This window comes from Sander vitreus, chromosome 12 (genome assembly GCF_031162955.1).
Source record: "Sander vitreus isolate 19-12246 chromosome 12, sanVit1, whole genome shotgun sequence".
Taxonomy (NCBI): Eukaryota; Metazoa; Chordata; class Actinopteri; order Perciformes; family Percidae; genus Sander; species Sander vitreus.
In genome coordinates, this window is record NC_135866.1 from 11,887,352 (window position 1) to 11,911,554 (window position 24,203).

The 24,203-nt window shown below is 41.8% G+C and overlaps 1 protein-coding gene and 2 non-coding genes across 7 annotated transcripts; all 3 read left to right on the top strand.

The window, feature by feature from the left end:
- Positions 1 to 426: 426 nt before the first annotated feature.
- Positions 427 to 22,975, top strand: eif4g1a (eukaryotic translation initiation factor 4 gamma, 1a). 5 transcript variants are annotated; one of them, XM_078263808.1, is made up of 31 exons: positions 427 to 872; positions 2,769 to 2,895; positions 2,983 to 3,069; positions 3,354 to 3,386; positions 5,493 to 5,672; positions 6,384 to 6,483; positions 10,344 to 10,537; positions 10,751 to 10,843; positions 12,402 to 12,477; positions 12,574 to 13,461; positions 13,545 to 13,633; positions 13,829 to 14,009; positions 14,195 to 14,328; positions 14,537 to 14,656; positions 15,079 to 15,468; positions 15,683 to 15,829; positions 15,952 to 16,188; positions 16,750 to 16,854; positions 17,071 to 17,364; positions 17,660 to 17,777; positions 17,861 to 17,963; positions 18,152 to 18,474; positions 18,582 to 18,703; positions 18,846 to 19,018; positions 19,170 to 19,295; positions 19,727 to 19,808; positions 19,979 to 20,077; positions 20,378 to 20,521; positions 20,661 to 20,742; positions 21,010 to 21,150; positions 21,579 to 22,975. In XM_078263808.1, exons 2-31 carry the CDS (start codon positions 2,821 to 2,823, stop codon positions 21,758 to 21,760), a joined length of 5,118 nt encoding a protein of 1,705 aa, XP_078119934.1. In that variant the 5' UTR covers positions 427 to 872; positions 2,769 to 2,820; the 3' UTR covers positions 21,761 to 22,975. The 5 variants fall into 5 exon arrangements, with proteins under 5 accessions (XP_078119934.1, XP_078119939.1, XP_078119935.1 ...); XM_078263813.1 differs by having other exon boundaries at positions 10,344 to 10,495; XM_078263809.1 differs by having other exon boundaries at positions 10,347 to 10,537.
- Positions 15,506 to 15,568, top strand: LOC144527233 (small nucleolar RNA SNORD66). Its single transcript, XR_013502803.1, has one exon. It is a non-coding gene; the product is annotated as a small nucleolar RNA SNORD66 (small nucleolar RNA).
- LOC144527232 (small nucleolar RNA SNORD66) lies at positions 16,565 to 16,641 on the top strand. Its single transcript, XR_013502802.1, has one exon. It is a non-coding gene; the product is annotated as a small nucleolar RNA SNORD66 (small nucleolar RNA).
- Positions 22,976 to 24,203: the final 1,228 nt, after the last annotated feature.

The following is a 24,203-nucleotide window of genomic DNA, read 5'->3' on the forward strand; positions in this document are numbered from 1 at the left end:
GTCTTTTACATACTTTTATTGTAATATTTCTATTCCATATTTTATGTTCTTAACTGTAGCAGTTTGCTCTATGTTTTTTTTTCCATTTTCATATGTTTATTGTATGCACCAAACACACCAAGGCAAATTCCATGCAAGTGAAAACTTACTTTGGCAATAAGTCATTTATTATTTAATCAAATTATTTAATGTTTGTTAGAACTACAAGTAGTATTAATTCGTAATACTTGGACTACTGTGTAGGCCCAGTACAACTACAGACTTTGTGAATTTCTGTAGTGGTACTTACATTCCTGACATGAATATATTGTGTTTGTTTCAGCTAATAGTATTAGATTATTGTGAGGCGACGGTTGATGAATTGAGCTGAGCTCCTGTATCACATGACCAAGGAAACGGCATCAAAATTTAATTTTCCCGGAAGTTACCCATGCGACTTGGAGGCGCACCGGCTCCATAGACCAGAAACATCGCATTATGGCCTCGCTCTGAACCTACTGATGCGACAGTTGTGTACATACCTAACCGGCAATCCGTCACCATCGACGCCTTGATCATGGACCTCCGGTCCAGAGGCTTTTTTCGGGGCCATCGGAGTTGTCAATAGTACTCCCTAAGTACTATATTATTTGATTTTGAGCACTGTCACTTTTGCACGCCCGGGGATTTAAACCGAAGTGACAGTAGTAGCACTCACTCCCATCTGCCGGTCAGCTAGCTAGCTCGCTAAGTCTATAGCCAAGAAGGGCATCACTTTTCTTTTGGAGTAAAGGACAAGGAAACTGCAACACCACTACTTGTATTAACAGAAGACTGATCAGAGGCCGATTCCCCGAGTTACCATCTTACAACATATTCACTATTGATTCCTGGTAAGAATAAAACCAATTGACGGTGCTATCGCTAGCTTGGAGTACACCCGAGCTTAGCTTCATTTTTGTCAAAGGCACACAGGCTAGCTAGCTAATGTTAGCTGGTTGAGGCCCTGCCGGCTGTCAGTCCACACACTAGGATAGCTATCCTACGATTCTTTCCCAGAATTCGAAAAATGATGAAACCAAATTAATTTGAATGTTTTAAAGGTGGTTAAAAGGTAGGTACCTAATCTTGAGACATTATTTAGAGCTGCGTAGTTAACTTAAGTGACAGCCAGGGTCCCTTGCTCTCGTGGCTAAGCTTAATTTGGTGTTCCCGTTATCATTGAGGCTTCGTAAGGTTAGCTAGCCCTAACGCTACTGGGGCATGGTTTAAAAACGACGTTTCACTGTTTAAGAGCTAACTTCTCTATTATAACCGTTTTTTTGAAACCCTGATATTATTTGGCTTGTTGGCACACTATTGGCTCAAGTTTAATGTCAGGTTGATGGTCTCATTTGCTCGCTGGGCCTGTAATTAAATACACTTAGTAGGGCAGGGCTAAACCGATAACCAGCGTTAGCTGAACTGTAACCTAATCAGTGTCAAGTCTTGCAACATTATTGCGAGGACCGGCTTATTTGCTGTACTCGAGTTTTGATTAGTCATATTGTCCATCAGCACAGTAAAACTATCACACTGAGCTCTGTATACTTTAAGGTTAAATGTGGACTCTACGTTCAGCCACGTAGCGTAACTAGGCAGAAACCTCTATGATGGGACACGTAACGTTAGCTGGCTGATTGCTAACGATTTAACCTGCTTCGGACGGGAATGCTGCCTTGTTAGCGGGCCAGTAAAATGTCCTTTCACACTATAACTTAGCTAAGACACAATGAGAATCGTTTCCTAGACTACCTGTCATATTTACTGATTGTTCATAAGACTGGTAGCCATCTCTGCTAACGGAACCATATGGTAGCTCTGTACATTGATGCCCTGTTAAAAGAAGCATGGCATTAGCTAGCAGCTAACGATAGTTCCTGTGTCAGCAGGTGGATGGTGGATGACACGTCTGCTAGTAGAATTCATCAGATTTTATTAATCCAGCATGACTGAGCTATTCCAGCACCTATACGATCATTTATCTTCGTGAGAAAACTGCAGTCAGTTTTTAAATGGATATTGACGTTATTTGAGTGGACTATTTGCACATGTAGCTAGCACAACCAGGGGGCATTGAAGCCACTGTTAACACAGTAAACGAACTTTGACCTGAGGTATCCATTTTCTTAAATTCACTCAAAACGAAACAGTCCAACTGATTTGGTGGCAGGCATGTATGAATTGAAGTAGATCTCCAAGCCATTATAAGTCATCCCTATTAGCTATTTGCAGTTTAACTCAGTCATGGTCAGTTTTTTCTTCTTTTTTTTTTTTTTTTTTTTTTTTTTTTTACACCGTAAAGTCCCCTTTTTAGAATTGATTAAATAGCACCATGACCCCTTTTCTACTCAAACAGACAGTTTTGGGTGGAGGTTAAAACAAATGAGTTCATTGTTATCTGATTTGAACAATGCATCTGCAGATTATTTTAACACTAATTGTCCATAAGACTGCATGCATGAGACAATATGCAAGTGAATAACATTGTGGGAGGTGGTGGTGGTGTTATCATAGGCGAAACCACAGACCACACCCTCACTGCTTGGCTTGATGATGCCACGCTAAAGGTTCATGTCTTCTCTTTATACAGTGTTAAGTGATATCTAACCTGTATGACTGCAATTGTCATATGTAGAGATCAACTTTGAGCTGAAAGCGATTTCCTCTCAATATCTTTGTTTAACACTTGGTTAATTCTTAATTGTTCATCTTTTTTTGTATTCCTTGCTCCTCCTCCTTTTCCACAGAGAGGCTGGCAACACACAGCCACCCTAATGCAGTACCATAAAAGAACGTGAAATGAACAAACCACCACTGCCTATAACGGGACCCACTTCTGTCCCAAATCCTGCCCCATCCCCTGGATTGACACAGGTGAGATAAATGGACCTTTTAGAATGTAAGTTGTTTTGGTAGATTAAAGTTTGGTAACATATTCCCCCCCCATCCTCTCCTCTCAAGGCTGCCTACGGTCCTGGACAGCCCCCTTCTCTTGTTTTTGCCACCCCTCCACCTCCACAAATGAACTCTGCACCTCAGCCAAGACAGGTATTGTTCACAGCATGTTATTTTTTTTCTTCTGCTAAGGTTTTTGCATTCAGTGTCTAAGTATGTTAGACATTATATTGTTACGTTATATTATACATTTTGCATTGTATGGGAACCCTCCCTTTCCTACTCTTTCACAAAGACTTCTGACACGGCTTCTTCTGCTACAAGGCTGTGTGTGTGTGTGTGTGTGTGTGTGTGCGCGCGCGCGCGTGCGCCTGTGTGCCATGTTTCTCCTTAAATGTCAATCTTGACTTCTTTCCTCTCTTCTGCTGTCCTCCCAGTTTGCTGCAGGCCCCCGTACTTTACACCAACAGGTACTAACACTCCTCACTTTTCCTTACATCCCCACTGTCTCTTTAGTGTAATACATACTTTCAGTTTCACTGGTTGGAGAATTAAATGAAAATGCCGTTTATTAGATGAGTTAACTGAGGTCCAGTTAAATTGAGGTTTATATCTCATTCTAGAAATGCATAATTCTCAGTAGGAAGTTGTGCCATTTTTTTGGTAACACTTTATTTGAATGGGTGTGTATAAGACTGACATGACACCTGTCATGAACATGGTACACTTTCTAATGGCCGGTTACTTTAGCAACAAGTAAAGCTATCTGTCCAAAACTCTGTAAATATTAATGTCAAACTGGCCTTATACCATTTATGACATCTCTAGGACAAGTCCAAATAGTACTACTTTACTTAAGGTCAAGGGAGTTATTTATATCACCGTTATAAAAGCATTTGACAGTGTAATACAATTTTATGACAAGTCCAAATTGTTTTACTTTACTTGAGGTCAAGGAAAATATTCATGACACAATTATAATGGTCTCATGACAGCCAATGTCAAAACCAACCACATATGGCAGTTTAATGTAATGTTAACACATAAAGCTAAATAGTTTCTTTAAGTTTGATAATTAGGCCTGCTATGACACATTTATTGCAGGTTATGTTGTCTAGGTTAATGTCAAGTTTATCATAACACAGACATTGTTGTCTTTGTTAATGTCAAGTTGTCATACCAGATATCTCAAACGATGTGAACTTTGCATTAAAAGTGTCATCATTTACCAAATGAGCTAGACTGGGTAAACCCAGCCCGATCTGCCGGCGATTTGATTTTGCACTGCAGCTCAGGCTGGAAACCTGTACGTTTTATCTATCCTGCTTCCGTTACAAATTTGCGGGAACCAATCATAAACTGGCTTATCCACCTGGCGCGCTATTGGCGGGTTTTATCTTGATGACGATAGAGAAGCGAAGGCAAGCAGCTTTTTTGTTTAGATTCAACATGACGGCCACCGGAACGCAGCAACCCTGCTGTTTTAAAAAATTTCAAAGGACCGGCTTTCGCTCTGCCTCACTCTGCAAAGTACGTCACCCGGATCATTGGTCTGATTTGGTTGAAGGACTATCCAATTGCGTACAGAGTCCTTTGAACTATGCCCGTTGATCACGCCTCTTGTGCAGTAGAAAATACAGAGCAGACTCCCCAGACTAATGTTCAGTCTTAAAAGATTGAGCTTGGTCTGGTGATAGCCAGACTACAAATGACCCTTAATGACAACAGTCTGAAAGATTTGTAAAGACTCCTTTTTATGTTCATGACTGGTGTCATGTGAGTCTTATGCACACCCTGTGAAATAGTTGTTGCTGGGTCACAATGTTTTAATAGCAGAATTCTCCCAGGCCTCATTATTCTTCGTACATCGTGCACCTGCACATAACAGTTTAATATTTAGTGAATTGATTTTAGTACCTGCAGCATTCTAACATTGTTTCATTGCTCGCATGCACCTGCAGCCCTTAAAGTGATTCTTTAATCCACTCAAACCTGGGACCCGCAGGACTTCAGGGGATCTTACTTTTATGCAAACCTGTACAGAGTTGCATGTGGTTGTTTGAGCTTACTGTTCATGGCAGAGATATATTTTGCTGCTGCCTCTCATACTCTTCCTTCTTGCACCTTGTAACCTCAACCTTCCACATTGTCTCTTGTCCTCATTTTCACCTTAATCTCACTCCCTCTCTTGCTCTCTGCTCATGTGTTGCGCGGCTGAAGGGTGGATACAGAGCATTACAGGTAACAGCTTTTCTCTTCGTCCCTCTCCCCCCTCCTAACTTTGGCTAACCGCAGTGTAGCAGGGAGACATGCCATTCAGTACAATTTAGACTCGGTGTAACCCAAGAACTGAACTTGCTGTACACATTGGCAGTTGTTGTGAATGCTTCCAGCTGAGGTTAGGGGGGTGTGTGTGTGTGTGTGTGTGTGTGTGTGTGTGTGTGTGTGTGTGTGTGTGCTCTAACACAGGTTAGGGCCACCATAGTAAAGAAACTAAATGAACACAAAGAGCAAAATGTTTGCTTGTGATACACTCTTCATGCTTCTTTCCTTGTTCTTCCTTATCTCTTCTCTAGAGTTACTATCAAAACCGACCAGCCATGGCCACCAGTGCTCCAAGGGTACAGACGAGTAGTGGCCCACGACCTGTCGGACCCACTCAAGTCTACCCGCACGGCTCACAGATGATGATGATTTCCCAGCAGCAGCTGTCTTTTGCTGGCTCCCCTCAGGGCTACTTTATCCCCCCTGGACAGGTTGGTTCAAATTAGAAATCATCCATTTGTTAAAATGACACCCATATTAGCGGTCGACCTAACAACTGTAGATGTTCTCTTTTGAAAAGGAGAGAGTATCTGTTCCTACACAGTGAGCATAAACTAAAACCGTTTAGGAACCCAGTTTAACCTACAGGAGTTTCTGACAGCTCATTTAGCTTGTTTTGCTGCCACAGAGAAATACAATTTTTGGCAAGTGAAAATAAGTTGAGAGCGTTTTCTAACGAAACAGATTGAGGACCGACTCCTTTGTGAAGCAGCCTAGAATTACCAGTGTCACAGAATGTCATAATGGGAAACATGCTAACTGCCAGAGAGAATCATTCCGTCTGCTTCCAAGAGCCTGACAGGAGAGTTGGACAAGCTACACAAATGTGCGAGTTTCTATATACCAAAAACGGGTAATAAGGCCAATATTTGACACACATGCCAGCCATGCTATTCTCTTAAAGAGATCGACACACACGCACACACACACACACACACACACCCAACGCACAAGTATAAACTTCAGGCCACTTACATAGACTATGGCGAAACCTCTGCGTGGAGTCTGCGGAGAACCATAAATCAGACTTTAGAAAAAGGGTCTGATCTTTTACTGTTGAGATGGCAAGGATTGATCTGACGCTCTCCCAACTTAATTGTTCCATCTATTGTTGTCTCTGACCCTTTATTTTGTGTCTGCAGTACCGGGCCCCATATATGCCTCCTACTCAGCAGTATCCTGTGACCAGTGGTACAGCAGGCTTCTATCCGGGAACTAGCCCTGCTGAATACCCTGCTTATGGTAAGGGTTTTTGACCAAGACCAACAACAACCAAGCACAACTATTAACATGGAGGATTATCAGTTAAAGGGGATGAAATCTCAAACAACAGAACCCCTCACTTAACACATTTAAAGTATAAACATGTAGTTTTAGTCCATATCCATTTGCGCACATCTTTGCCCATAAGGTATTGCTGGATTTATCGTGGTTTTGCTTGGCTGGTTGGTGTGTTTAATGTCTTTCTGGGTCAAAACACTGTATGTGGTGAACCGCCAGTTGCATGTGGTCTGGCTTGATTCTGCTTTGGCCTGTGTTCTTTCTATCTGCAGTCTCACCGGACACTGCCTTACAGGTTCCATGAAATGGCTTTGAGACAAGAATTTTGTTCTTTTGCTGGATGCATGTCCATATAAACATGCTGTTGGAGTGGGATTTAATGTTAAGATGGATCTAATTTGAATATTAATGAGTTCAAAAGTATCCAGGACAAAGCCTCTAAAATGCAAGGCAAACATTTGGAGTATTGCCGCAACCACTGCACTTGAAAAAACATTTCTGAAAATGCCACCCCAAACACACTTCTTGTGGGACTTGTGTTCTTGCTGCAAATACTCATTTGCTGAACAACACTTTTTCTTAAATGTGAGGCATTGTGTGGGTAAAACTAAAACCTATATAAACCGATTACATTGGCTCACATTGAAACGGTGAGCAGAACTTAAAGGTCCAATATGTAATACTGACAGCTAGTGTTTAAAATAGTTACTGCATTACAAATTCAAAATACTGGAGAGAGTCGTCTTCCACGCCCCCTCCTGCCCAGACTGAAAGTTCATGTTGGTTGCCAGGCTGAGAGCGCAGCATCCAACAATGTTAGACAGTGGAGTAGCTAACGTTAGATGCTTGACAGTCATAAAAGCCCATGCTCCCGCGGAGCTCTGTACCCAACTGACAGGCACACTTTTTCGGCTTAGAATTACAGTAGGAACCACTAAAAACCCGACAACCCCGTCGTCCTCTCCACACGCCAGGATAGGAACTACTAAAAATAAAACTTTGCCGTCCTATTCCACCCTACTGAACACATTTCATTGGCTTAGAATTGTGGCAACAATTGCTAAAAACACTGCAAACTCACGGTCCTCTCTTTCCGATTCATAACTCACCATTGTACACGTTGTAAACAGCTATGGATTGCTTGCGTGATAACGTTAGCAGTTAGCATAGCGTCGTTAGCCAGGATCCGTCGGGATCACTTTACTGGCTGTGTCTCAATTGTTTTTGCGATTAACCAACTCGGGTACTCTAGCTATATAATTCAATGTGAGTACACAAATGTTTAAATTACATAAAATGCCCGTCCCTTGTAGCTGTGATAAATTAGCCCGAAGCTAATGCTTAGCTACCTGTTCAGGAGGAAATTAGCCAACTCAGCGTCCTTAAGCTGTCTCCATCTTTCAAATACAGCTCCAATATTTACCCGGGGTTTGTTATGTCTCTGGTCACGCAACTGTTATAAACATGCAGTTTTTTTTTTTTTAGGTCATGTAGAATCTATCTCTGTTGATCCCGTTCGTTTGTGTGCTGCTTCCATGGCTGTACTACAGCTGTAGCGTGCTGGGTTTACATTTCCACAGGTATATCTGGCAACCCGGCCTGGCTGTCAAACTTGGCAGTTTATAACAACACAGGCCTAAACATAAATTCCGTCACGGAACGTAAATTTCAAAAATAAAAAATATTGACATTAGCATTTTTTGTCAAAAAGATAGTATTTGAGCTTAACATGTTTCCTTAATATCTGATGAGGCATTGGTGTCATTTTTGGATTTATTACAGTACATAGATTACATATTGGACCTTTTTAAATTAAGAAATTTATGATTTTTATTTAAAGATATGAAGAAAAATAAACAGTTGACATAAGAATAAGATGCAGCCAGGAACACAAGGCAATATATACATTAAAGCCGTTAATTTCATGGGACCTTTTTAACACCCTGCTTCCTCTGGATCCTCTCATTAACTCATTCTGCATCTGTCTCTTGCCCTCTCTCCTTCTTTCCTCCCTCTCCCGTCCCTCACTCCCTTCCTCTTGTTTGCTGCGTTGGTTCAGAGCCCTCTCTTGCTGCGAGGGAGAGGCGGGGTGGTGGGGGGAGAGGGGGCGGGCGAGAGAACGGCCGTCTCTCTCTCCACGGTGCTCCTCTCACCTCCCAGCGCTACCCTGGTGAGTAGTGTGTGTGCTTGTGTGTTGGTCAGCAGGCTTTAGTGGCAAAAATCTCTGTGGCACTTCCTGTCGCTGATAGCGTTGGAGATGTATTTTTATTTTTTGCTAACACCCACGTTTACTATTATATGCAAATGGGATACAAAGTGAATGTCACATACAAAAAAAAAAATCATTCCACTAAGTATTTTTGATTAAAATAGTGACGCCTTACCAAAATAAATAATGGCATTTGGTATTTTGGTTTTTCTCAATGATGATGATACCACAAGAAAGTACACCTTCATTCATACATGTCAGTGCAGTATAGGTTAAATCAGGTTGTAGAGTGATCAATTTAGTTGCCAATTAAATAAAGGTTATAATCTAAAAAATTCTAAACTATTTAACAAAACCACACATGCTGGGCTGTTATCAGTTGCTCAAACAATATCCTTCAACTTTGGGGAAGGAGCAAAAAAGCACTCGTCCTTGAAATCAAGCTCACCCTAATTTACTGCTGAGGACGAGCAGTCCACCTACACAGGGCTGATGGCGAGCTAAAAAGTCTGCCTGCAGTGTGCCGCTCGGCTGCCAGGCTGCAGATTTCTTGCTAGCTGGGCCAAAATTCCACTTTTAACAAAGTGATATGCTTCAGATTTTTACTTGATGATGTATTTCATGTGATGACAATGAAAGAAAGAAATTGCGGATTTCAAGTGTCTTGATTTGTAATTGTAAGCTTGCAAGTAATGTTGGCTGTGTTCATTTACTGCACAGGAATGTTAACATGCTATTCCGTCCGACCTTCACAGCCTGAATGTGAAGGGTATTTCAAAAGCCTGTGTCATAACCAGTGGTGTGAATCTTCACTGGTCTCACGATTCGATTACGATTATCCTGTCAACGTTTCAAATCGATTCAATGTCACGATGCATCACAACGCGTCACTATATATATATATATATATATATAGAGAGAGAGAATATCGTCAAGGTCCGCGATGCATCCATGCAATGCTTAATTTCAACACCCCTATTTCATACTAGTGTTTTTGAGATTGAATAACTTTAACATTCACCACAGGCTATCTGTAACATATCTGTGGTTTCTATTTATTTTAGTGCAACCCTGCCAGCACAGTAATGGCTAGAGATGATGGTTTACTTTGAGCACACAGATGGACAGTAACTGACTATTGTCACAGCCAACATGCCAACTTGGCGACTTTCTTGCTAGTATCAGCAATTTTTCGAACCCTCTTAGTGACTTTATTTCTAAAACTGATTGCAAAACACGTTAACCAGCCTGCAAATTAGCCTATATGTATATATTTACTGTATGCACATTATATTTTGCTTTGATCTTGACCCACACACCTCATATAGGCTCTGTGTGAATTCTTGTTTTTGTGTTCCTACAGGAATCTCCACTCAGTTATTCCAAGATGTTTTTTTTATTTTTTATTTTGTGCTAAGTTCATTATATGAATAGGGTCCACACCCACAAACAGCCTTGCTGGGTTGTCATGTTTGGTCATAACTACGGGATAAAAATCTTGTGACTCCCGGATGGACTTTTTGTTTTAGTGTGAAGCTTCGTCTTTCGCGCGAGTATTGTTTTCTTTTCATTAATGCTTTTGTTGTTGTTTTGTTTCATTTTACTGTTTCAGCAGGAGCATACTATCCAGCTCAGCCGCAGTACTCTCAGTCTGTCCAGCCGGCACCGGTCATGATCAACCCCGCCCAGCAACAGCAACAAGCCCCGCCTCCTCAGCAACCAGCCGCACAGTCACAAGGGCCACCAAAGAGGGAACGCAAACCGGTAGTGTGTCACAACAAAAGGGCAGCCCGCCTCTTGTCTGAGGTCAAAAAAAAAAATTGAATGGACAGAAAGTGTATTGTCTGTTCAATGTGGAACTTTCCCTTTTACCTAAAAATAACAATAGCATTTATCATGATGGGTGACAGCTGTAGATCAGTAGTGACAGCATCGTTGCATACTGTCTGTATTTTTATGTTCTAAAAAGGATACGTGTTTTGTGGAAACCTAACCAATATTGACCCTGTCTGCTTATAGATAAGGATACGAGACCCCAACCAGGGAGGGCGCGATATCACAGAGGAGATCATGTCAGGTGGAAGGTCCACCACCACACCGACTCCTCCACAGGTAAAAAGCATTTTGGGATGACCAGTTTTTATTGACTCATTTAAACTCTGATCTGAAGCAAGCATGGTTGTGTTTATGGTTAAAGACAGAATTGATTCTTTGATTGTAAATCTTGAAAAATAATGACACGTTTTTTAATCTGTGATTAGGATTTAGTTTTTCTTATTTTAGAAATCTAAATTGTTTTCAGCTATTCTGTGCTGGCTTAAGGTACCGTGTGTGTGGAAAATAAAGTGAAGGTAGACCGTTCTATCTGTGAAACTATCTACAGTGGTAGTTGGCTTATTTTACAATAGAGTATTTTTTTCCAAAAATTTTATTTACAGTTTAATGTCTTACGATTTAATTGCACATAAGAACATAACTGATTTAAAAAAAAAAAAAAAACTACAGCTTTAGCAGATCATTACTGTACTGTAAAATTTTGATGAAAATACGTTTTCTTTACACACCATCTCTCCACTTATTTTATTTTCATAGGGGATTGCATGTTTACACATCTGTGATAACAACTTATTATCAGCACAGTACAAATATTGCACAGAGTTTCACAGAACAAACTTTTGCCAAAGCAAATGCACAGCACTGATGTTCTGAGCTGTTGTTCTATTTTCAGGCTAGTCTTTTTTTCAGCTTAAGAAGTACATTGAGTTGCCAGCTGGGTTGGTAAAAAAAATTTGAAACACTATTATTACACTATAAAATGCAATACAATACACAGGACATACTACAGTCTTAGAGTGTAACTCTCGCCAAAATGCAACCTAGGGTCTTTTTGTGAATGTACCAGAGTCAAACTTTCGTTTAAAAGCATATTTAGGACGGAAGCTCCACTTTTAAGATGTATCGTATTTTTGTTTTTCGGTCAAATGGCCTTTTGAATGGGAGTGCTAGGGGCACTTTTATGCTAGCCTCAAAATAGCTATTTTTAAAACACTAAGAAGGCTCGACACAACATGAAACTTTGCTCGAAGTATCACCAGGGGCTCTACACCTTAACTACACCGGTGCACAAGGGATATACTAAATCTGTGGCTGCTTGTTTTGATATCGACTCGTTTTGACTGCCGAGGTGGTAGCGACCGGAAACAACAAGAGCTACGGTGAGTTGTTCAAAACCTTTCTTTTTAGTAAACTCTGGGTGGTTCATGTGTAGACACCCTGGTGATACTTCGGAGCAAAGTTTCATGTTGTGTCGAGCCTTCTTAGTGTTTTAAAAATAGCTATTTTGAGGCTAGCATAAAAGTGCCCCTATCACTCCCATTCAAAAGGCCATTTGACCGAAAAACAAAAATACGATACATCTTAAAAGTGGAGCTTCCGTCCTAAATATGCTTTTTAAACAAAAGTTTGACTCGGGTACAACTCTAGGTTGCATTTTGGCGAGAGTTACGCTTTAAAGAACACCATAGAGCTTAATCAACACGTCTTTGACGCAGTCTCAACTAAAAATGAAAATGATTTCATAAAGATTGCATCATAAAATGGTTGTACATTTGTGTATTTTCATTGCAATCATCAGAGCTTAAAAACACTTAATACTGTTTTGTGACTGTAGGCCTCCACAGCAGATGGAAGTCCTGCACAGACTAATGGTGAAGTTACACAGCCTGCCACTACAGTGACGAGAAGAGGTGAGTACATTTTCTTGTTTTGGTTTACATAAAAAATGCAAGATGGCTGTATTCCAGATTTTCCTTATTGTGATTATTTCATGTTTCACTGCCCAGATGAAAACACTGAGCCCCCTGCTAGTGCTGAAACCCCACCACCTCTTGCCACAGCAAATACAGAGCCTGTGGTGGAGGCTAAACAGGAAACAGACAACCAGATGACACCGCCTGCTGAGTTAGCCATACAATCTGTAGCCCCTACAGCCGCTGCAGAGGTGCCATCCCCATTGATAAAGGACCTGCAGTCTCCCCTCCCTGCAGCAGCATCTACTACTACTACAGTTCCTCCTGAGGCAGAACATAAAGTTGATACTAAAGTGGGTGACACCGTAGACGCTCCTGTCGGCCCTTCTGCATCATTAGCAGCACAAGAGGCGCCTGTCAAAATGGAAGAACCACAGGCTGCCCCACCTCCAACTGAGAAGGTACCAGAAAAGGAAGAAAAGAAAGCAGAGGAATTGCAGAAATTGGAAAATAAGGAGCAAGTGGCCAGTGCTAAGTTTGAGCCTGCAGTTGAGGTTCCTGCAACAGTTACCCCTGTTGACGAGGCAAAAGAAGAAACGGCTACAAAGACAGAAACTAAAGTCTCTACGCCTCCACCCTCTGCACAGGAACCTTCTTCTCCACAAACCCAGAACGCCACCCAGAGCCCCGCCCCTAAACCGGAACCCACACCGGCTGAAGCAGCAGAGCCTCTTCTCTCCAACGGCCTTCCTCAGGACATTGAGGAACTGTCTGAGGATGTGGCATTTTCAGACACTACACCCCTTGACAAGCCTGATGCTTCTCAATCTCAGGAATCCACACCTGTGGCTAAAACGGCAATGCCTGCCCAGGAGGAGGAGGAGGAGGAGGAGAAAGAGAGAGGGGAAGAAAGGAACGAAAAAAGTGAGGATGCCCCTCCTGCCTCTGTTAGCTGCCCTACAGAGGAACCTACTATGCAAGGTAGGGTGGAGTTAAATCTGGCTCGCATTTATGATTGCCGCATGTGTTGTGCTCCATTTTAATTTTAATTCATTTTCTTGAAGCTGCAACGTCTGTGCCAAGGAAGAGGAAGAACATGAAGGAGTTCAACAAGAAAGAGGCAATTGGAGACCTCCTGGATGCCTTCACAGAGGTTAGTGTCAGGCCAGATGAAAACAAGAAAGATCGAAGTTAACGCAAGGTCATCATGGTGTTTAAGTGTCTCAGCAGTTTCAGCTGTATCAATAATATTTTTGAGGATGTTTAGTTTTAAAACACTGCATTCTGTGACTAACTGGGTTATCATAATACTTTTTAATCTCTTCGTGTTTTGTTTTTTTTGCCGCAGGAGCAAGAAGCCAAGCCTGCTCCTGAACCCTCGTCCACTCAGGCCGACCCTGTCCCTGTTGCTCCACCTGAACCTCCAGCTGAGGTTGTAGATGAGACCTGGGAGGAGAGAGAAGACAAGCAAAATGCAGAACCTAAAGTTACGTCTGAGCCAACTGAGCAGAAATACCAGTACAAAGAAGGTAGGTTGACTAGATTCTCTAGAAATGGCGTGTGTGTGTGTGTGTGTGTGTGTGTGTGTGTGTGTGTGTGTGTGTGTGTGTGTGTGTGTGTGTGTGTGTGTGTGTGTGTGTGTGTGTGTGTGTGTGTGTGTGTGTGTGTGTGTGTGTGTGTGTGTGTGTGTTAACATTTTTCGTACATCTTTTAGAAAAATGGAAACCGATAGACCCAGAAGACAAGAAGCGGTACGACAGGGAGTTCCTCCTGGGCTTCCAGTTTATCAGCGCCAGTATGCACAAACCCGATGGCCTGCCTATCATCAGTGATGTGGTCCTGGACAAGGTAGGGGATGTTTTACATAATTATGCTGTGGAATATCTTTCATGTGTGAGATTAATGACAGATGAAACTTTTGACCTCATTAGCATAACATTTTTTTTTTTATATATCATGTTTATTATTATTGAAATTAGGAAACTTGACGTCCATCTTGTCTTGTCAGTGTTTTGTATGGACTCTAAGGTTGTTTTTCCTTTTACTCTAACTTTAGGCGAACAAGACTCCAATGCGGCCTGCTGACCCAGCTCGAATGATAAATGTGGGTCCTGATTTTACTCCCTCGTATTTGGGTAACCTTGGGAGCAGATCGGTGGGAGGACCACGAGGCCCGGTGAGTGAATGTTACCTGAATAGCCCAGGGGATGACTGAAGTAACAATAAAATGAATAAAGATAACCTGGGGATAAAGAACCCGGGAAACTAAAGTATATGGACAAACAAGGAATTTATTAACGTATAAAGTACACACATGGATGTTGGCGTAATGGCCCACTGGAACTGTCCGTAGCTCTCCAGCTCCTTTATACTCCCAGCCCTGATTACTTATTGAAATAAGCTACACTCAATCACTTACTGCAGCTGCAAGGCTGGCAGGTACCTGGAGAGACCCACGAGAGAGCAGACACAAACACCACAGCACGCAACAGTGACTTTGTCTCTTCTCTTTCTTTGGTGATTTTAACCATAATTCTATGTATTTATTTTTTTGATCATGGTTTCTTTTTTAAAATGCATCCCTTCCCCTCCTTTTAGCCACCTGGGCCACGTCGCTCCCAGCAGGGCCAGAGGAAAGAGCCCAGGAAGATAATCAGCAGCATGTCCCTCGGCGACGACGTGCAGCTCAACAAGGCTGAGAAGGCCTGGAAGCCCACGGTAAAGAAGTCCACTCGAACCCGCGCCGCGGAGGAAGTCGAAGATGACGATCCCGAACAGGCCAAGACTCAAGAGCTGTTCAAGCGTCTGCGCAGTATCCTCAACAAGCTGACCCCTCAGAAGTTTCAGGAGCTGATGAAACAAGTGACAGAGCTGACGATAGACACAGAGGAGAGGCTGAAGGGAACCATTGACCTCATCTTTGAGAAGGCCATCTCAGAGCCCAACTTCTCTGTGGCCTATGCCAACATGTGCCGCTGCCTTTTGGGGGTAAGTCGTGTGATTTTTATCAGGGTCTTATAATTTGCTCCAATGATGACTTCTGTTTTGTGCCACATGTCTGGGCCACTGAATGTTCATAATAAAGGACACTTTAATCACTGTTCACTTTAACTTTTATAATCACGCTTTAGGCCACATCATTATATGTGAGATGATGTATATTCATTAAAAATGTTTAATTGTACTCGTTTTCCTCCTTCAGTTGAAAGTCCCCATCCCTGACAAGCCAGGACTCTTTGTGAACTTCCGCAAACTGCTGCTCAACCGCTGCCAGAAAGAGTTTGAGAAGGACCAGGATGATGATGAAATCTTTGAGAAAAAGCAACAAGAAATAGAGGCTGCCAAAGAAGTAAGAAATGTGATCCTTTACCCGCACTGTTGCAACCACCACAGGTTTCGTTGTTTACTTAGACTAAACTGATCATATTACCCCAGCACTAAGCACAAACTCCTACTTGTATCTGCCCTCAGGGAGAGGAGTGTGAGCGCTTGAAGGTGGAGCTGCAGGATTTCAAAGACAAGGCTCGCCGCCGTTCAATGGGTAACATAAAGTTCATTGGCGAGCTCTTCAAGCTGAAGATGCTGACAGAGGCCATCATGCACGACTGCGTAGTGAAACTACTGAAGAATCATGATGAAGAGTCTCTGGAGTGTCTCTGCAGGCTGTTCTCCACAATTGGCAAAGACCTGGACTTTGAGAAGGCCAAGGTAAATAAAGCATGAACACAATAGGGGTGACCCCGAATTGTCGACTATTCAATGATTTGATCAAAGGACCGTTGAATTGTCGGAAAATGTGGTCATTCAAAAAACAAAGTATCGTTCCATTCGGTCAATATGGGGGTGTTGAATGTCAAATTTGACCTAGAATTGCTTGCTTTCTCCCAATAAATCATGATATACTGTATAGCCTATTTTGGAATACGAGCAGAGCACTAAATATATATTTTTAATTTAAAAAAACAAAAAGAAATGATTGTAATATGAGTCGACTATAGGCTAGATTTAACCATTCCCATTTGGCTATGTAAATTCTTAGTCGGGGACACCCCTAGAAAACCTAAGTATTTACACATTCAACCGTCTCCGGTGATGACTTTTATTTTTGTGCTACGTGTCTGGGCCACTGATTGTTAGTGATGGGATTGAGGAACTGAGGAGACAGTTCTCTACGTATAAATCAGTCTCAATTCTTTATTCATAATGAGGTTGTTGTTGTTTTGTAGCCATGACTCATAAAAGCCGCTTTTTTTCCTGTGTCCCTGTTAGCCTCGTATGGATCAATATTTCAACCAGATGGACAAGATCATCAAAGAGAGAAAGACCTCATCCAGAATCCGCTTCATGCTACAAGACGTCTTGGACCTCAGAAAGGTAAATATTACTTCATCCATAACCGGAGCCGAAAATAAGCATTTATGGTGGTGACTAATGCTAAGAAGTATTCCTGAATGAGCAGGCTCGTTTTAAACTGTGTGACGTATTCCACAGGGATTAGGAGTCGCGTGGGAAACATGAATGAAGACATTGACCGATGTTGGAACAGTTACAGACCGTTTTTTATAACTATCTTTCATCTTTGGTCTACAGAGTGGGTGGGTGCCTCGTAGAGGAGACCAGGGTCCTAAAACAATCGACCAGATCCACAAGGAGGCAGAGATGGAGGAGCACAGGGAACAGATCAAAGTTCAGCAGCAGCTCCTGTCCAAGAAGGAGGGAGGAGGAGAAAGAGGAGGCGGCAGGATGGGAGGGAACATGGGGGGCCGTGGCTCTCACACACCAGGAGGTGGCCGGACTAGCCAGCCTCAGGATGAGGGATGGAACACTGTGCCCATTTCCAAGAACAGACCCATCGACACCACTCGCCTTAGCAAGATCACAAAGGTAATGTCCAAGTCTAACACAGAAGTTGTCACTAATTGACTGTATAAAATTTGCAGCTTCAGGTTTTCATTCAGTTTAACTTGACAGTATAGTCAAATAAAGTGTTTAAAGTCCTGAGTCTTGAAGTGTGTTTTGGGTGCACTGTAAGAAATCGCCCCAGTCTTGCACTTATTCGTATTCTGCTAAATCACGAGCCTTTAGAATGAAACTGTGTTATTTTTGACCTGATGATTTGGGACTTGCGTAAATGTTTATTTAACTTGTTTGTAATGGTTACTTTTGTGTTCACCGTCAGCCTGGTTCTCTGGACTTCAACAATCAACTGTTGGCTCCAGGGGGAAAAGGAATGTGGGGTAGCTGGGGCAAAGGCAGCAGTGGAGGAACTGGAGCAAAACCAGCAAGCGGAGAGCCGGGTATAACATATTCTTCAAAAAGACGGTGTGGTTTTAAGATGTTTTAGTGGTTGGAGTGCTAATCTGTCCTTTTCCACTTTAAGATTCTGGTCGTCCAGCTACCAGCACCCTCAACCGCTTCTCAGCCCTGCAACAGTCTGGTTCGTTGTTGTCTTCAACTGACTCTGATCGCAGAGCTCCTCAGAGGTATTTAGCAGCTGCAGATATTTTCTCACCAAGTGAAATGTCTTGTCCTCGTACTTTGCTCTTATTGTTTTCTTTACCACCTCCACTGAATAAATGAAGACCTGTATAGCAACCAGTTTAATATCAGATCAGATTTCATGGCACATTATGATAAATGTGGACCTTTTTGTTTCACTTACAACCTTTAGGTCAAGCTCAAGCCGCGAGCGTGGTGGCGACAGAGACAGGGGTGATCGCGACAGGGATCGGTTTGACCGATTTGATCGCAGCGAGGGACGGGAGGGTCGTGACGACAGGAGCACCCGGAACCAAATCACCAAGAGAAGCTTCAGCAGAGAGTCTCAGGAGCGCGGCGGGAGGGCCGGTGACCTCCGGGCCTCGACTGAGCCAGTGCGCCGCGTGGCCAGCATGACCGACAATAGGGACAGGGGAAGCAGGGACAGAGGAAGTCGGGATAGAGGAAGCAGAGACAGAGGAAGCCAGGACAGGGCCCCAAGCAAAGATCTCCCAGGTAAAAAACCCACTGAGCAAAAGTGAAGATTTGAAATGGATGTAATGGTAGGAAAAGCTGTGGACACACAGAGATTGGAATAATATTTAACTAATTTTTCTCTGCAGTTAAGCGTGAGAGTGCCCCCACTCCTCCTCCTTCTCTCCCTAAACCTGCCTTGAGTGAAGAGGAGTTGGAGAAGAAGTCAAACGCCATTATAGAAGAATACCTCCACATTAATGACTTGAAGGTACAAACGTGACGCCATGTAAACTTGCATGCAACGAAGTGCATTTCCTTAAATGTACGCATATTGTCAGGCTTTACCTGCAAATGCTTGGAATATGAAACCACTTTGATGGCCAACATCTTGTCCTCTTCTGCTGCTGTAGGAGGCGTTGCAGTGTGTGACGGAACTCAACAGCGCCTCACTGCTCTATGTGTTTGTCCGGAACGGTGTGGAGTCGACGCTTGAGCGCAGCACCATTGCTAGAGCACACATGGGCTTGTTGCTGCACCAACTTGTAAAGGCAGATTTATTGCCCACAGCGCAGTACTACAAAGGGTGAGCTTTAACAGGAAAAACACCACACTGTGTTTCCGATGTCTCTAAAGTGCATCCTTGTTTACTCTTGAGGGACTGATTTATGCAAAATAAACTAACTAATGTGTGTGTTAAAGTGAGATTGAGTGCTTTGTGCTTTTTGGGACCGTAGGCTAGAAGAGACCCTGGAGGCTGCGGAAGACACGGCCATAGATATACCTCACATCTGGCTCTACCTGGCTGAACTCATTACCCCCATGCTCCATGAGGGAGGCATCCCTATGGGACAGCTCTTCAGGTGAGCTACAGTGCTGGAAGTCAGCAAACATAATTAAATCAAATAATTCTTCAGCAAGCCTAGTTCCTGTGGATTGAGATCTGTCAGAAACTGCTACCTTTGACCCAGCAACATTTGTAGGGTGTAGGCAGTGCTCTGGCCCTAAACATGCGTCACAGTAATACATATTGTACACATGCAGTTCAAAAACATCAAATCTGAGTCAGTGGGATAACTGGGACACCTTTGTCAGCTTCTCACAAATATTTGAGGTGTCTGTAGTTACTCTCTTGTCATCATCATTCCCTTTCTTCACGTTGTACTTTTTGTTTTTTTAAACCCAAGTATAACTGTGATTTTACTAATTATGGTAATAAATAAAACGACTGAATAATAATTTAGTTAAAAGCAAATGGAATGAATAACTCTGTGTGTGTGTGTTGCATCTTCAGGGAGATCTCAAAGCCTCTCGTGCCTCTGGGGCAGGCTGGCGTGCTTCTGGTACAGATCCTCAAGTTGCTCTGCAAAGAAATGGTACGTCCTACATAAATCCCCAAAACTCCATTCGTTCTGTCTATAATGAGTGCAACCTTTAATATTGTTTCATTACACCTTGTTGTACATTAACATCTTAATACTTTGTGCCGTTTGACAGTTAAGACTCACTGGATTTAATGTTTTTTGTTTTTTTTTCTCCCCATCAGACCCCTAAGAAGGTCGGGGCCATGTGGACTGAGGGTGGGCTCAATTGGAGTGATTTCTTGCCCGAGGATGAAGATGTCAACAAGTTTGTCACCGATCAGGTCTGTAGGCTACAGTACTACAAGACAGTGAAACACACAAACACAAACTTCATACAATCTCATAGAAAACAGAAACATAATGTGCCAATATTCGTCTTGATTGTTTATCATATAGAAATAAAGATATTTAATTGCAGCAAATTGACACCAATGCAGACCTAATGTCAATACCTACATACCCCTCATGTCCTGTTGTGTTTTCGTCATTCACATTTAAGAAAAATTCAAGAATTAAAAGCAAAATAATTAAGTTAATCACTTACAAGAGAATCTTCAATTATCTTTGTTTATGTAATTTAGAAAGTGGAGTTCACCACCGGAGAGGAGATGGAGTCAAAGGACGTGGACGAGAAGAAGGTCCTCACTGGAGAGGAGCTCAGCAAACAGCTGGACAGACTCCTCCAGGACAAGGCCAACAACCAGCGCATCAGAGACTGGGTTGAGGTGGGTGAAATGTACTTCTGATGTAGCTCATGTTTTACTTCAGACTTGAATATCCCATGCAGGTTTTAAAAGTTGTATGAGTCATTTGTTTCCTCTGTTTAACAGTTTTTTTTTGTTTTTGTTTTTTTTTCTTCCCCAGGCTAACTTGGACGAGCAGCAAACTGCTTCCAACCAGTTCGTACGAGCATTGATGACATCAGTGTGTCAGTCTGCAATCATATGTAAGTATATAGCTGTAAGGGCTCTCTGTTTTGAGCTAAAATTATCCTTTCTCTTTGTCGGTTTGTCTTTTCATCTCACAGCGGTGGCATTAATTCTCCATGTTGAAAATGTTTCAGTATTACTGAGATATCGATGTTCTGTGACGATGAATTGTAGAAACACAAATCGCAATATGTGATTGATTTTGCAACCCTTTTAGAGTAAACATTTCCATGGCCTACAAGAAGTTTTATCTCAATGAATGAGTTTGTTTCTTCTTGTTTCAGGTGACAACCCGTACAGGGTGGACGCAGGACAGATTGGTCAGAGGGCCAGTCTGCTGCAGAGATACCTGTCTGATGAGCAGAAGGAGCTGCAGGCCCTCTACGCCCTCCAGGCTCTGATGGTGCACATGGAGCAGCCAGCGAGTGAGTAGTATTCTATTTGTAGAGGGCCAGCAGTAAGGTGCTGGGGCTAAATGTACACAGGTGGACAAAAAACAAATACCTTTTTCATACCGTTGCCCTGTAACAAATTCTGAAGTTGGTGGAGCATATACCGTTTGGGTTATGCCTGTTATTAATGTTAATTCAATACGCAAATAGGGCCATTATTGAGACCATAGCTTGAGACAGATTGATAGATGTAACACCGAGCCTGATGACACAAAACGATTCATATGTGAAATCTCACTTTACTCCTCACTATAGAGTGAACTACTAGTGTTTGTGGTGGATTGTGCTCATTCCTATATTAAGTTCAGATTAGTAGGTGGGAAAGTGACATCAGAGAGAGGAAAAGAAGTGTTTTTTTAAAGAGAATTGACTTTATTGACCTCTGTATCCTGTCTCTGCAGACCTGCTGCGCATGTTCTTCGACGCCTTGTACGACGAGGACGTTATTAAAGAGGATGCCTTCTATAAATGGGAAACCAGCAAAGACCCTGCGGAGCAAACGGGCAAAGGTGTGGCCTTGAAATCAGTCACCGCTTTCTTCACCTGGCTCCGCGAGGCCGAGGAGGAGTCTGACAAGGAATAAAAGACTGAACTGAAAGCTGCCGCCCCCCTCTGGCAGGGTGGGGGCTTTGCAGAGAGTCATGGACAATATTGCCAGAGAGGCAGACTCAAATCAATCCTCAATGAGGATAAATCTTTATTATTTTTTTCTTTTCTTTGAGGGATGGACTCAGAAAACAATCATTTCTCTCTACCCTTCCTCTCTTGCTTCCTCATTATTTCCCCCACCTGCTTGTCACAGCAAGTGTCCTCATCAAATAAACTTGAAAACTGATTCAGCAGGATTGCTTGTTAACGAGGTTGTGAAGTATCCCACATGACTACGAAACTCTTTTTCTCACAATAATGCAAACCAACAGGCTGCTTTTTTATGGTTCTAGATAATTCTAATGCCTAAAATCCTATCTGATCTGCAAGATGAACCGCAGGGCGTGTGGTGTAGTGGGTTCCCTAAAATGTGGGTATCGTCATGCCATAATGTGTGTTCAATCCAGACTCGGCTTTTATGTCTTTTGTCCCTTACTGGCGTGTGCAGCATGACTGAAGTGTGTTTCTATTAATGATACAGTGGACGAAACTTCGATAGACAAATGTACATGAACTAATCTTAATTTGATGAATGGAGTTTTTAATGCAAAGGTTGTGTATTTTCTCTTCCTGTTTCCCATGATGAACTTAGACAGAAACATGGACTGGTGTTGACCTTTGACTACTAGGGGGTGGTCTTAATGCTTCCTTTAAGCCATCCTCTCCCATCCCCAGTAGTAAACCACACTGACTCTTCATCTTTACCTCTTCTATACCTAAACCTGAGCTGTCGTAGAGGACACTTAATGACCCAATCACCGTTAAAACTTGAAATCTACAGAAAATTGACTTGATGAAAATATATACAGTTAAAACAACACAGAAATGATCCGAAAGCCTTTTCTACTGTAAGTGGAAACTTATTTCAGGAGCATTCTGTAAATATATAATAATTAAAAAAAACAATGTTTTTCAGTTTATTTTTCAGAAACGAGAAATTGCTGACGTAATTGCAGTGTATCCAACAGAAACAGCAGTTGTCCAGATGCAGAGAGGTGCTTTAGATAATCCATTGATTATTAGTTGTATTGGAATTTTGTAAATATTTTTTTTTTTGCTTTCTTTATTTAAGAAATTATTGCTTCTTTTGCATCGGAAACTAGACAGATGAGGTCACGGAACATTGCAAATAAAGGACTTATTAAGTTGCTGAGTAGAGTTTTGCGTAAGTCTGGCTGAAACATGTCCCTGGGGATTTTCTGGTTGTGTGTGGTTATGGTTGGTTGCATAGAGACGCTCCAAATCGACTAAGGGGACTGGTTATCAGCCATGATGTCACTGAATAGTCAAGGTCATAAAAAAATGAAATGTTTCCGTTGTCTGTTTAATTCAGTCATCGACTCAACGCAACCCAGGTCTCACGTTACATTTACATTCAAATAATTCTAATTCGTTACATGCAGTGAAGTAGAGATTTTGAATTGGAAACAAAAATATAAAAATATTCTTGAATGCATTCAATATGTACAAGATATTCCATATAGCCTACAATATACAATAATCCTGGAAATCCTCACAGAAGGTAGAACCAGAAAATGTTTAGCATTTTTTCTAAGTTACTTTTAACATTAAAATAGTGTATTGATTAATCCGCTCATCATTTCAGCATTAATAATGAACCTGGTGCTCCAGATACAATCCACACTGTTATGTCAGGAATATGTTAAATTAGTTAGTGGTATTTCAGTGAAACATTTAGCAATATGCTCCATGTACATGAAACATCTTAAAATTATATTTGTCTCATGGCTTAAAGGGTAACATTGTAGTTCAATGTTTTGTAAGACATAATAGTTGTAAGCAGAACATTTTAATATTTAGGGTTAACGATAACCACCTGTGCAGCATCCATAGTGATACCTGTGCATAAACACATAATGAATGACAATATAGTAAAACAGTTGTAATCATATAAAATAAGTTTACCTAAGAAGTTATAATTGTTGAAAATACTGTTGGCTGCATACATACTCACTTTAATGTCATTTTATCTGCTGCTTAAACCCACATTCTAGTGTGTTATAAACAATGTATTAAGTGTGTGTATTATATATATATATATATATATATATATATATATATATATATATATATATATATATATATATATAATCACAAGCAACAAACAGGCAGTGAATGTGGCACTTGTTGGTAATCGAGCCTTGGGTTGAATGCATTTGTATTTTCAAATTCTTAAAGTCTCTTGTTGCGGGCTGTAGCTATAACTGGACAAATAAGACATGATGGCAGTCTTTTTTTTTTTTTAATCACAATTCTTTTTAGATCTTACCAGCGTTTTCTTGATATCAGACTGCAGTAGGCTACATTTTCGCACATGAGCCACATGTCCACTCTGCATGCGTCCTGTTGAGTATGTT